Source organism: Gadus morhua, chromosome 10 (genome assembly GCF_902167405.1).
Source record: "Gadus morhua chromosome 10, gadMor3.0, whole genome shotgun sequence".
In the NCBI taxonomy this organism is placed as follows: Eukaryota; Metazoa; Chordata; class Actinopteri; order Gadiformes; family Gadidae; genus Gadus; species Gadus morhua.
The window spans coordinates 10532797-10547654 of NC_044057.1; the positions used below are offsets into that span (position 1 = coordinate 10532797).

Here is a 14858-nt window from a genome sequence, read left to right on the forward strand (position 1 = left end):
TAATTGTAATTGGAAAGGGGCTGTTTATATTTGGTTGAAGTATTTTTGATCGGTTTTCCCTATCAACAGTAGGGCTAGAACCGAGCGAAAAGACTACAACTAGTCCTCCTTTCCGTTTCCGGTCAACGGGCAATGAGTCTTCCAAAAGAAATCAATGGATTTACAAAATGCCAAATAAAACACGACAGAAACTGTATTTCGCTACGATACTTGATGAAAAAAAAAGATGAGGATGTCTGCATTGCCTGGAGAGAGTGTAGACTCTACACTTCCCCAGGCAATGCAGACATCCTGAATTTAAAGTTGTAAATCCAGGTCTGCTGTGCTTGCTTTGGACACAGGGTTTGTATTTTATTTACTATCCATATTAAAAGAAGAAAGAATAATGCCTCAGATTGCTCTTTATTTTGTTTTAAAATATTTTAAGATTTTACTTATACATTGGATGGCCATCTTGAGTAAAATTTAATTTTATTTGGACACAAGCTATTTCTATGTTATTTACTATCCATGTTAAAAAGAAGAAGGAATAATGCCTCAGATTGCCCAAGTTTTAATTCATACGTTGGAAGGACATCTTGAGTTAAGTTGTTATTGTATGTGGACACAAGCAGTATTTTTTTCTCAATATTTACTATGTTTAAAGGAAGCAGGATTATTACGTAATTTTATTTCGTTTTTACACACTTTAAGAATTAATTAAAGGCACATTTTCTTGTTTTTTGTTGTTGTTGTCCGAAAATGATACGACCCGTGACTCAAAAACCGTGACCCGATCCGAACCGTGGGTTTTGTGATCCGTTGCACCCCTAATTAGGAGTGATTTGAAGTTTAGTTGATATAACAGATGTATTGTCGTGCCTTCTCATTGGTACAATAACTAAAAATGGTTGAACTTGCTAAAAGGGATAAAATTGTACGGTGCAAGTGTTGTTTATGTTACAGGGCGCTGCCATGCTGGATTCAACAGAGGTGTCAAAAGTATTCACATTCATTACTGAAGTAGAAGTATAGATACTAGAGTTTAAAAAGACTTCTGTAGAAGTTGAAGTATCAACTCAAGCTTTTTGCTAAAGTAAAAGTATAAAAATACTGGTTTCAAAACTACTTCAAGTATTAAAGTAAAAGTAATGTAAGGGGAAAAAATGCCATTAAGGACAAAAGCTTAGGCTGCTGCAGGGGCCTATAGAATTAGAATTAGAATCTGCTTTTTGGCCAAGTATGCTCATACATACAAGGAATTTGGTCTCTGCATTTATCCCATCCGTGAGTTAGTGACGCACACACACACAGCAAACTGCTATAGCGCTCTGCCCCACTTCCCCAATTATTTTTCTAAAAGGCCATTTAATTGACTATAATGTTAATGTTGAAAAAATTGGGATGCACCTGTTTCAGACACATTTATGCCCATTGAAAATGAACGCGTATTAGTACAATGCAAATACATTAAATAACCATATATGTGTACTACTGATCATTAACATGTGTTTCATGGAGTGGAAGATATGATAACTAGTTCCCTGTAAGAATTGTAATGGTGCAAAAAGTCAAACTTCAGAGGCATGTTATCAAAAGCCTTTATTGGGAATGTAAATGTATGTATCCAAGCTTAGCTGCAGGAATTTTTCAGGGCAACGGATGTAAGATAACAGAACTGGACAAGAAAATTGGTTTACCTAGGGCAGGCTTAGTAACAATTACCCTTGTATGGTTGTCTATATACAGTATACATTATAACTAGATTTAACAAATACTTTGGACTCAATCCTGTATGTACAGCAACTCACACACACACACACACACACACACACTCTCTCACTCAGTCACTCACTAACTCAGTCACTCACACCTCCTAGCGGGCCAACAAAGCACCACCGTTTAGACCAGTGGTTCCCAACCTTTTTTGGGCTGTGACCCCATTTTGACATCAAAAATTTCTGGCAACCCCAGAGAGATTCTTTTTTCTAGAATTTTTTTCTTAACGTGTTTTGTTATGCTTTGAACAAATACAGAGTAGCCAGGATAAGTGCACAAATTGACAATTTTCCAAAGATGTCCCGTGTATATGCAAGGATACTATGCTGGTAACCTCTCGACAACCACCATGCCTCTGTGTGAAATAGTAAGTTTTCATATTCAGAGCCCTTGTCGGCGCACAGTGTTGCAAACAGACGTGCGCGCAGAGGATGTGGCTTGATGTAATTCACTATGGTTACGACCTGGTGCAGTATGTCTGCGATGGGCTCAATTCAGTTATTTTTTTAGCTTCTTCCTCCCCGCACATCTTTTTCACCATACCGATGGCAGCTGGCAATATTAAAGTCTCAGCAATGCTATGTGGCTTCATATTCCTAGCAATGAGATAGCTCACCTCAAGAGAAGCTTTCAGGGCCCGTTCACTAGCAGTCACAGCCTTTTTGAAATACTACACTTGCTGTTTGTTCGGTCGGCAAATTTATTTTCGAAAAAAGCTCTTGGTTTGCCGACATGCTCTTTGTGTGGTGTCTCAAAGTGTCTTTTGAGTTTGTTTGGCTTCATACTCTCGGCAGACAGGACCTTACTACATAGCAGACATTCCGGCTTCTCCTCGTAGCATTCCATCACACTTGTAAATCGCACGCACGCACGCACGCACGCACGCACGCACGCACGCACGCACGCACGCACGCACACAAACATTTTCTGTGGGAGCGCTGGTCGGGTCGGGGTTGGCGTGGGCTGGGGCCGAGTGCGGTCGCTGGCAGCCCGCATTGTGTGAGCATTGTCCCTTCACGGTCATGCATGCACAACACTCAAGCCAAAGGCCTAACGTACGTATCCAAACTCACCCTTACATTTACACTCATCGACACTCTGGAACAGTTAAATGAGAGGCTTCTGTTCTTGTTACAATCCGATTCCTCACGTCATGGTCCTTACCTTGATCACGTCTGCTATTACCTAACTGGAATGTGGCACGATTTGTGTCATGTCAGAGAATGTAGACGGGCTCTGGTCATGTGCAGGTGCTATGGATCGCGTATAAACCAATAGGGTGTCAGAATGGTATATGTTTCTATTCTCACAATACAACCACAATCAAATTCACTCTATCCGATGGCACGAATTATCTGTCGTTTTCTTTTTTGTGTTTTTTTTAACGATGACGCCGGAATGAAAACATGCCGAAATTAAATAGGAGCAACGAGGCCATTTTCAAATAGTAAGGAGTAGAAAGTACATATAAGTGTGTGAAAATGTAAGGAGTAGAAGTAAAAAGGCTGAAAAAATAATTACTCCAGTATAGCTACCCAAAATTTCTACTTAAGTAAGTTAGCGAAGTATTTGTACTTCGTTTCTTGACCCCTCTGGATTTCAACAATCAGCTACGTCACTGGCATGATAACCTACTCCTACTCTGTGGCTCTAGCAGCCATAGCAGGTAATGAGTCAGACTCTGAGGCTTGCTGAAATGGCTACGGAATACCAAACAACCAGTGGCGTGTTCCAATATCCATACTATCCGTACTTACTAGCCTAAGTTTGAGTACGTAGGGGGTTCCGATTCAGATTGGGCGAAAATAAGTGTACTGAAAGGACCCGGATGGTGTGCTCAAAACGGTCAAATTGCGAAGTGTGTGGCGATGTACACTTTTCGTACTCAACGGCAGCCATCTTAGCTACGTAGCGGAAGAGGGCAGAGCCAGGCTGAGCCAACGTCGGCGCATTTTCCACATAGCCTACATTAATAGTCATTTTGTAGTTTTTCATAGTTTTCATAGCTTTTTATAGCTGCTAGGAGTAAAGAGTTCACAGTTCAAAGCGGGACGTTTATTGCGGGGGAGGAGCCGCGGCGGCACTCGTGATCGTAATTTTCGGTTAGTGCACCACGGAGTATTCGATTTGGAACAACAATGACATCGGAAAATTAGCGCACTTAGTGAGTGCGGATAGTGTACTTCGTTTAAGTGTACTCATGGAAGTATGGATATCGGAACACAGCACAGGTCTGATGTTCTCCACTTTTTTTGGTTGAGAACCAGCGCCTTGAATATGTAGGTACTGCAGCGTTTGTAAAACTCGATGCGTTTTCGCAATGAGTCCGTCTTTACGGAGAGATTCCTGAAACGCATCAAAGGAAAATGGAGGGGGAAAGATCGTTTTCGCCTTGTTACTTGTTCCTCTCGGACTGACCGATTCAATGGCAGTGTCCATGCTCCGGCAGCACCCACATGCACACCAGTCACACCCACACGATCCGAAGGTCGAGATGGAGCCTGAAATTGATCCCTCTCCACAAGGTGGTAGTCGGACACTAAAGGCATGTCCCTCACAGGCTAACCAGCCATATTAAAATCACTATTTGCCGCCGTGGAGTCTAGAAAGACGTTTGCGTGTCTGCAGCAACGACTTACCCTACATGCCCACTACATGCGTCCGTTGACTGATGTGGGAAGGCGTGGCCGTCAGCCAATCAAATCGCTTCGCCGGGTTCTTCCCGCTACTTCCTGCTTGTTGCGATGCAAGATGACCCGCTTTCCCGCTTTCCAGTATCGTCAGAGCCCGAGTCGCGTCACAGTGCTTAAATTTGCATACGTGATCTGATTGGATGACGGATCCGTCGCTGCCGAAAAAGTTTAACATTTTTCAACTTTTTGACTGAGCCATGACTGAGCCGACGGCTCCAACGGAACGGACGGATCCACAATGCATTGCGCGTCCGTCCCCATTGAAAGTCAATGGGGATCAGTCGACGGACGCATGTAGTGGGCACGGGGCGTAAGTCTTACCAAGCCAGTGACGTCATAGAAAATGTCGGTGCTGTGATACTTACAAAGGCATTCTCTTCTGTTGCTAAAAAAAGCTATATATTGATTTTTTTTATATTTTTTTAGTGTCATGTTTTTATAATGGTCATAACTAACACGTTATTGATGTGTATATTTCAGTTCAGTTCATCTTTGAAACCTATTTGGCCAATGTAGCAAAGTCTAACCAATCATAAACATAAGCCTACTTGTCCTGGTCCCACAACCTTTCAGTCAGTGTTAAATAGAACAAAATCTGTTTCCAATTGTCTTTTGCACTTTTATTTACAACTGTCTGTATTTCTCATTATATATACAGGTACACATTGTGAAACATATTGTGTATTGGCTACAAAGCTGTCCGGAACAGTCATATCAGTGTTTCCCTTGATTTCTTTTTTTTGCAGCGCTGACAATCCAGCAGCGGCGGTGCGCCTGCTGCTGGATGCATATAGGGAAAACACTGGTCATATACAATACTGACTAAAGGCATGATGGATATCCATCAAAACCATATTACCACCATGCCAAGTCAATCCTGTAAAAATCTCAGATGAGCAATTATAGGTGTTTATAAACCGCATTGTATCACAGAAAATGAAAGAATTAAATCTAAGGTAAATAAATGACTAATATGTAGATGTGCTTTGAAGTTATTAACATATTCGTTTAGTTTTAATTTACATCACCTGGGTCTTTAAGATGCACCCCTTTGTAACATATCGGGCCCTATCTTGCATCCGGCGCAATTTACTTTCTCCCTGGCGCATGGTGCTATTTTGCAGTTTCAGAAATCACTTGAGCCACAAACCAGGAAATATCTGGTTTAAAGTCAGTGGCGCGTAGTTCAGATCAGATATGGAAATTAACCTTTTTGCCCACCAGCCACTGTGGCAGGTAGATGAAAAAATCTACCAGCCACTCATCTTTTTTACCAGCCACTTTTTATACGCTATATATTTTTTTTCATATATCCATACATTTTAAACAATATAATAGTAACAATAGATAAGAAAAGTGTTTTTCATACACATCATTTTCTCCATCAGAAGTGATTTTTACTGTAAGTAGGTGCTACCAAGGAACTGAGTTGAAAATGTTACACTCTTACCGCATATGATAAACAATGCACAGGTATCTGCCATATTAAGTCATGTTTATTTCAAAGGTGTTACGATGACAAGTTTGGGGATAATTCATCTTTACAAAGTATTTTCAATAAAAAACGAATTGACATATTAACAATAAAACAACATGCATGGCTACATCATCATAAGTCAATAGGAACATTTGTTTTTTATATTTTCATGTGACTGCATACAAATGTGTCCACAGACATGGTAACTAACGTATGATGGTAAGCATTATTGGCCCCTAACACTAATATTCAGAAAATTACTAATGGCTTAAGCAATACAAGTAGAGGCATATACTTGAACTTTATACCCTGAACTTTGAAACGTTGCAAACGTGCAAAAACATAATTATATATTTATGTGGCATTCAGTCCAATGCTGAAAATATATCTGTGGCATTCAGCAGGCCAATGCTGTGGTAAAGTGTGCAAAGTATGACCAAGTGTTTCTTTCTGTTCAATAGATAGAACTTCATCGATCCCCTGTAGGGGAAATCTGTTAATGTTTGTCCCTATAAAACAATAATGGTAAAAACATAAATACAAAACACGAGGGTAACTGAGTAAGTCAAACCCTCCAATCTGAAGGCTCTACTTAACCACTCCCCCTACTCACTTCCACCAACGTAAAGCGAACAGAACTGAGTGGGGGAGGCCGTTGCCCAACTAGTTTGTGAATGACCCAGATAAACGCAACGCAAATTTAATGTGAACATCTATGAGGCTTTAATAAAATCCCGGACGATTTTGAAATTCCACCGCACATTTTTCGCCGAGGGCAGAGGGCATGTCCGGGCAAAATAGGATGCCTTGTTACCTGGCGTACGGGAAACCCATTTGATTCCTACCTGTAACACCTGTTAAATAGCGGCCCAAATTGGTGGGCGCTATCCTGGTAATTTCTCTGCGTGAGAAATACGAAGTTTGGCGTGTGAGTGTGTGCATGGGTTGAATTGCGTGTGTCTCATGCTGAATGTGTGAGACTTGAGAGCCCTGTTACTGGTATATTATCCCGGATGTTGACAGTCACAGTTCAGCAAAAGAGGCGTAGAAGAAGAAGGGGGCCGGATGTTGACAGTAATGGTTGTGGAACTGTGCAGCGCCGTATGACGAATGTATTAAATATGCAAATTTTATCCGACCGGACTTGAAAGTATAACCCGACACAGTGGCGGGCGAAGTGACATAATTCACCCGCCACCATACAAATCCACCCGCAAATGGCGTGTGGCGGATGTTAATTTCCATCCCTGGTTCAGATGCTATTTTAAGGGCGCATGCATAATGTTGCTAGTGCACCTTGCGCATACACTTTGCTTCTCTCATCTACCTAGCCACACATTCTTGGTTAATTATTTGGGAAAGAACAGCTGATACAGCGGTAATAAGTTGTACTTTTAAATCAATGCATCTGCAAACACCATACAGCAAACACATATTTTCTTGACAGAGACATCGTGTACATGCCTATAACTTTTAGGATTGATGAGTATTTGATCGTGAGAAAACATTGTTTTACCGCGAGTGAGTGTTAAAAAGAATGAATGAATGCGGGCGCACGTGTGTGTATGTGTACAATAATAAATCAATGCGGGCGCACGTGTGTGCGTCCATCTGTTTAAACACACGCAAACTAAACACGTAACGCATAATACAGTCCATGGCAATGTATATTAACGGAGGGGACACATGCATATTAGGAACACAAGTGAATAACGATAATGCATACAATACTGATAAGAAACAATGTTTATAATGTATTGCGTATATCATTAAATAGAACCACAGTTACTGCATATCATATTTGTGTTAAGTTTTCTTTGCCGAAATTTATTTGAGGACTTTATTTGAGGAATGGAAAACCATTCCATGTGTGAATTAGGCCATATCATTTGGCCATAAACTGAACCATTTTAAATTTGGAATTCATGTGCATCTGTCTCATCGGAGACTGCAGACGCACTGTCAAAATATCAACTCGTCAGATTCAAATGCGCTCATGGCTCTCAAAGGGGATGGGAGCTGGCACTCTCAGTGTTTCCCGCAGGATTTTTTTCAGCAGCGGTGGTGTGGTCCCCGAACCCTCTAGGGGGGTCCGGGCGCATGCCCCCCCGGCCGTAAATTTTTTGTACCCTTTACATTGGAATGCATGAATCTGGTGCACTTTGAGAGGAGAATATGCACTTAAATCCTATTCAAACAGTTCTGTATTACTGTAGATGGGATTATTGGTGTTGTAACTTTGCCTTTTGTGTCTTCATTTACAGATTTTTATATTTTTGTATAGTAATATTGAAACAAAAAATGCCACAACGCAAATATAATTTGCACAATTTATTTACAGATGTTTGCCTAATGCTTAAACACTAAACATGGTTGCTATGCCCAAAGCATAACTGTTTTTTACATAAGACACTTTGTTCAAAAATGAAATCTCCTGCAACAATGGGCAAAACACATCTTTTTAAATTATAAACCTAACTAAAATTTGAAAAGAACACAGACTCACACACATGAAAAATAAAAAATAAAGCTAATTGAATACCAATCAGTGTGAGCCTTAGCACTACAAATAGACCTCAGGTGAGCTCAGCTCCTTTGTGAGACAGTGAGAGTCAGGGGAAGAGGACAAGAGAGCGATGATAAGCTTGTTATTGCTTAAAACACTTCTTCTTAGTCTTGGGAGTCAAAAAGTGATGAGAAAATTATAAAATAAATATAAGTTATACATAATAGAAACTATTCATGATCTTTTAAGAAGTCCTTAGGTTTTTTCCCTGCATTTATGCTAATGACCACATGCTTACAGGCGATTAGCATAAATCCCTAACTAAAATACGCGATGAAAACGGATTTTATATGGCAATAAAGAACAACATCGGATCTAAAAGTATGGATTCATTTTTTGAAGTTCCCGAAAATACCTAGGCTATAAATTCCTGACTGGATATAAGCTCCTGTAAAGGCTATGAGTGATCCCAAAAAGAGCGACAACACGCACACACACACATAGGCCTACACACACACACACACACACACACACACAATACTAGAGGAAAAAGGCACGGAGGTTGCGGTTTATAGATGCAATAAAATGATTGGGCTCAGAGGGTTTTTAACACTGGTGGTCATGTAGCGACACATTTTAGCAACTTACTTTCTCTCCCTCTCTCTCTGTCTGTCTCTCTCTCTCTCTGTCTGTCTCTCTCTTTCCTTCTTTCTTCGATCTTCCGCTTCACTCGCTACTGCTAGAATCAATGTAACTTTGCAACGTGTAGGGTAGCCTACTGCCAACAACTGCCACACTCGCTGTGTATTTTCTTCTTTGATGTTGGTTACGTGACGATGTGCCGCGTGCTGCGCAATTGACGTTAAGCGCTGTACATTTTCTAAAAGGAGCTACGTAAAAAAAAAAAAAAAAAAATTAAGAGAAGGATTTTTATTGCAGCGGCGGAGAAAATTCAGCAGCGGCGGCGCGCCGCTGCTGTGTGAACGTGGGGGAAACACTGCACTCTCATTGGTTTATTGCACGTTAGGCCCAAACCACACGGGTAATTAGGCTACTTCAGACCAACCCTTTTTAGATTTGCGCCGGGCGCAAGAGGCATTTTTGCGCCGGTAAACTAGCAACATCGCCATAGAACCGCCCACAAAGCTACTTGCGCTTGGCGCTTCTCACCTGCGTTTCAGACTGTTAAAATAGGGCCCATTGTGTGTTTGTTTCAGATGGCGTCTCTGTCTGTGACTAACTGGCCCAAACCCATTCCTCTGATTCCCTGTCTCTCCTGGTCGACTGCATCGAGTGTCTTCACCACGGTAATGATTTCAGGCTACTGTGTGGCTCTAGATCTTTGTTTTTTTCTTTCAATCTTGTTTTTAATGTTTAGGACAAAATTGTTTGTTGTTGCTTAATAATAAAACGAATTAAAAATAACGAATGAGATATATTTTATTATTCTACATAAATTAGGGATGCATATTTCAGGAAAAAAGAATCGCTGGGAAGAATTGTCAGGCACAGCGGCCTGTTCTCAGTCGCTTGCGAGTTCCAAAAAAATCACCTATGCAAGTGGCATGGTATGACGCATGCATTTAACTTTCTTTGATAATCTTAAATGGTTTTGAAATTAGGAATACAGTCACCCACTGTATAATCCTTTAAGTTATACACTTAAAGGATTTTCCTTCTAGTAGCCAACTAATGCCCAGGTAAAACTCATGCACCCCCCCCCCATCCTGTAGGAGTCAACTAGTAGTGTCACTGCTATGCAGATGATGCCCAGTTATAGCCCTCTAAAACCTAATGATCCTGACAGCTTAAATAACTTCAGGGACTGTTTAGACCACATTAAATGCTGGATGCTTTCCCAAATTGATTGTCAACAACTTGTTGATTGTTATCTACATTTACGTTTACATTTAGGGCATTTAGCAGACGCTTTTATCCAAAGCGACTTACAATAAGTACATTTGTCAAAAGAAGTACATCAGTATATCGCTGTTGGTACAGAAAGGATGTTCATAGAACCAAGTGCAAGTACAACTTCAACTACAAAATCTTACTCATCACCTACAAGGCCCTCAACAGCCTAGCCCCCCCCTACCTTGCCGACCTCCTCCATCACCACGCCCCCTCCCGATTCCTCAGGTCCAATTCTGCCAACCTGCTACAAGTTCCACAGACTGAGCGACAGACTTGGGGTGATCGGACCTTCTCAGTTGCTGCCCCCACCCTTTGGAATTCACTCCCCTCCCACATCAAAGTCTCTCCAACCCTCTCTTCTTTCAAATCTGCCCTCAAAACATACCTTTTCACACTAGCCTTCCCCACCTAACTCCCACCTTATTCTTCATGTTTAACCTCTGTTTTTCTTTCATAGTTTTGATAGGCCAATATGTAAAGCGTCTTATGGCGCATTTCCACTGCAGGGTGCGGAACGGATCGGATCGCAAAGGTGCGGGTCGGATCGCGTTTCCACCGCCAAAAGTGGGCGTGACCCGGACTTTGCCGTACCCGTTCCGACCCCATTTTAGGGACTCCTCCGTTGCGGTACGCAAAACGAGACCAGACGCCTGAAAGGGTACCCTGGAATTCTAGCTACACCCCCCCTCCGTTGATTGGTCGACAGAATCGTCACTTCCGGGTGACGCGGGGATAAAAACAAACAAACAGTAGCCTCGAGGTATTATTCTTTACAATTAACATGTCGCGTAAAAAGCTTGCTTGGGCGAACAAGGAGGTGGAGACGTTCGTCTGCATTCTTGCGGAGGAAGACGTTGTTTACGATGTTTACGTAGCTGCCGCGGCGATCGACATCCGGCCTACCACAAAGGGTACTGTCGGCAGTGGAAACGCGACCTCGGAACTGAGCTGGGCTATACCGCCCCCTCCCTACCGCCCCTTTGCGATCCGATCCGTTCCGCACCCTGCAGTGGAAACGCGGCATTAGAGTACCATATTAAGCGCTATATAAATTTCATTTATTATTATTATTATTGTTACAACAATCGCTAGGCTAACCAATTCCCTGTGTTACAGCAATGATTGCAGCTACTGCAGTTGCTACACAGTTAAGTACTATAATACAATACAATACAATACAACACAACACAATACAGTGTACAATGGTGGCCAGAAGGGGAAGGTGGCTATGCAGAGTCGAGGTGGACTCTGAACATGTGAGTCTTGGGTCTTTTTCGGAAGATAGTGAGCAACTCTGCGGTCCTGAGAGCGGCAGGGAGCTCGTTCCACCACTGAGGTCCCAAAACCGAGAAAAGTTGTGACTTTGCTGAACGACCTTTGCTAGCTCTTAGCGATGGCGGTACCTGACGTCCAGCTGAGGTAGTTCAGCGGAGGGATCGAGTGTAGTAGAATCTATAAACAAATTATCTATCACTCCAACTAACTAAAAACATGAGGAATCGGAGACGCCGGATCAAGTATTGACAGAGACTTTATTGCTACCCGTAAGCAAGCAACAACAAAGCCGAGTGAGGTTTGAAAAGACACTCCAGAATGATTCTCGTCCTGCTCCTTATATACCCAATCATTACATAATACAAAGTTAGACTTTACATAAAATATTGATTTACATAACATGTTTTTTTTTAGGTCATTACTGTATCTTTGGCAACCCGGTATCACGCGATTGCGTGCTAATGCGCACAAATGTTAATCTATTGAAGCGTGTTCCAGAGTACGATAGTCCGACTTTTTGCGTGCTACACAGAACGAAATGTAAACCAATGCTTTCTGAATGGGAGTGTTGTCAGACAATGAACGTGCTCCACAAAACGGTACGAGAGAGAGAGAAAGAGAGAAAGGGAGGGACAGAGAGAGAGAGAGAGTGCGAGAGAGAGGCTTCAGAAAGGGGGTGCGCAGATAGTACAGTGCACCCTAGTTATGTTTATGCCAAAACCACAAATGCTATATGTGTATATATATATATTGCCTAATTATATATATTGCCTATATATATGTATAGGCTATATATATATAATTAGGCTATAATTATATTATTTAGCGTGTAATGAGACAATCTATAGCCAAATTGTCGAAGATGCCCGAAAATCTCCGGGGATATCAGCATGGGAAATCGGCGAATCAGACCCATGAACCTCTAAAGAAAGACATCATCTCAAGCGGGAGAGAACGTTTGCGTTGCTGGTTTGTGTCACGTAAGTACAGTGCCGTGTTCCAATACCCGTACTGTCCGTACTTACTAGCCAAAATTTGAGTACGCAGTACGTTCCAATTCAGATCCGGCGAAAAGAAGTATACTTCAAGGACCCGGATGCCGTACTCAAAACGGGCTAATCGTGAAGTGTGGATCGAAGGACACTCCCCGTACTCAACGGCAGCCACCTTAGCTACGTAGCGAAAGAGGCGGAGCCAGGCTGAGCCAAAGTCTGCGCTTTTCCCACATAGTCTGCATTAATAGAGTCATTTTGTATTTTTTATAGTTTTTATAGCTTTTTATAGCTGCTAGGCGTAAAGGGTTCACCGTTCAAAGCGGGATGTTTACTGCGGGGGAGGAGCCACGGCGGCAAACGTGATCGTAATTTCCGGTTAGTGCACCACGGAGTACTCGATTTGGAACAGCACTCACATCTGAAAAATTAACGTAGTAGACAGTGCGGATAGTATACTTCCTTTAAGTATACTCATGGAAGTACGGGTATGGTCTCACGAAAATACGTGACACTGTCACGTTATTTAATCTATTGAAACGTGATCAGGGACACGTAGGCCTATTTTCTAAATTTTGTATTTCAATTGGAAGTAGGCTATTTGTCGTGTCACTAAGCATGACTTCCAAACTAAGGTTCTCCCTAATGTCCCTTATGGAGCTCCGTACAGATCATTCATTGTTGAAAATTGTCTGTGATAACTAACAAATGACAGCTTTTGGCCACCCGTTTCTACTTAAAATTGTCTGTGATAACTAACAATACGACAGCTTTTGGCCACCCGTTTCTACTTTCACCTTTGATACTGAGAAATTGTGACAATACACGGATATATTAAATGCAGGTGCGCTGCTCTGTAGGCAAACCGCGAAGGAAAAAAGGGTAGCTGCTTCATCTGTTCTTTTTAGAATTGTATGTCTTGATGTTTATTTTATCTAGCCATCTATTCTCTTGTTTTTGGCTATGTGAATGAACGTCCGCGTCGATGCCTCGATCGCAAGTCCAGTGTCGTGAGCGGACGTTGCCATGACATCTAGAAATCATACCGTATTTAATGGGTTGTAGTGAGTGTAACATAATTCACCTACAGTATTTTGTTATGTGTTGTTCTTTCAATTGTGTTAGGCATGTCGTTTACTATCTTGGTGGTTCAGGGATCGCTGTCCCTTTTAAGGATTACGAGCGTCTCACGACGTCAGAGCCCATGCGGGATTTGTTTACCTTCAGCACATTTTGATTTCCTGTTTCTCTCTTACTAAATAAACGAGTCACACAACTGTGTGCTCAACGTGCTAAATTGTATCTCTCACTTATGGCAATTTCCACAGGGTTATCATTAATATTGATGTGTAGGGGTTGTTTATAACTCGTGAATAATATTGTTTAAACCACGGTCTGGGGGAATACTCTGATTCTGATTGGCTGCAGTGCGTGCATTAACTCCTGTTATACCACGGTCTGCGGGAATACTCGATTCTGATTGGATGCAGGGTGTGCATTAACTCCTGATATATGGACCCCTGGACAAGTAGTTCCGTCAAATTGTCTGTTTACCGTTCTCAATTAATGCGCTAGCTGGCGTATCGTCTCTAAAATAGTAGTAACCATAGCAACGGGAAACAAAACAAAGCTCAGCGGACCATAATACCTCCCGCTACCTCCCGTTCTAAAGTCGTAGCTATGGTCCGTCCTAATTACTGGAGGAGTGAACAACGTTTCCGTTGCATGAGAACCCAACGGGCGTGTAATGGTGGTTCCGGGTATTAGTCAGAACCTCAGGCGTAACCAGGGCAACAAATGTATGTTTTGTGGAAAACTTTATATTCAGATTGTAAAACGCATGAAAATATAAATTAATGGTCTTAATTTGGTCACCGTTGGTAAGTGACCGTGGTATAAGCGGGATAATGCCCTTCGAGGTGTCCATTATCAGGAATGAATGGACTTCGCGGAGGCAACCGTCCTCCGCTTCGCGTCGGATGGTTCACGCCTCCACGTCGTCCATTAATTCCTGATAATGGACACCTCGTCGGGCATTATACCTTACATATAGCCCTACAGACACCTGCTAAGTAGTTCCAGTCAGTGTTTAGATTCTCTGCCCGAGCCCGAGCCCGAGCCCGAGCCCGACGCGGGCCGGGTCGGGCCGATATTTCCCACCACTATACTCGGGCCGGGCCTTTGATCGAGCGTCTCATCATCATCTCATCATCTCATTTTCGTCCGCTTATCCGGGGTCGGGT

General features: G+C 42.2%; 1 protein-coding gene across 4 annotated transcripts in view; it reads left to right on the plus strand.

Moving 5' to 3' along the window:
- abhd18 (abhydrolase domain containing 18) overlaps positions 1-14858 on the plus strand; it is a 182447-nt gene that overhangs the window by 139855 nt on the left and 27734 nt on the right. For 3 of the 4 annotated variants that reach the window (XM_030369227.1, XM_030369226.1, XM_030369225.1), the window contains exon 9: positions 9652-9741. The exons of the other annotated variant lie outside the window; for it this stretch is intronic. In XM_030369227.1, the coding sequence (XP_030225087.1) occupies positions 9652-9741 (90 nt within the window). The remainder of the gene's footprint in view (positions 1-9651; positions 9742-14858) is intronic. 4 annotated transcript variants of the gene reach the window in all.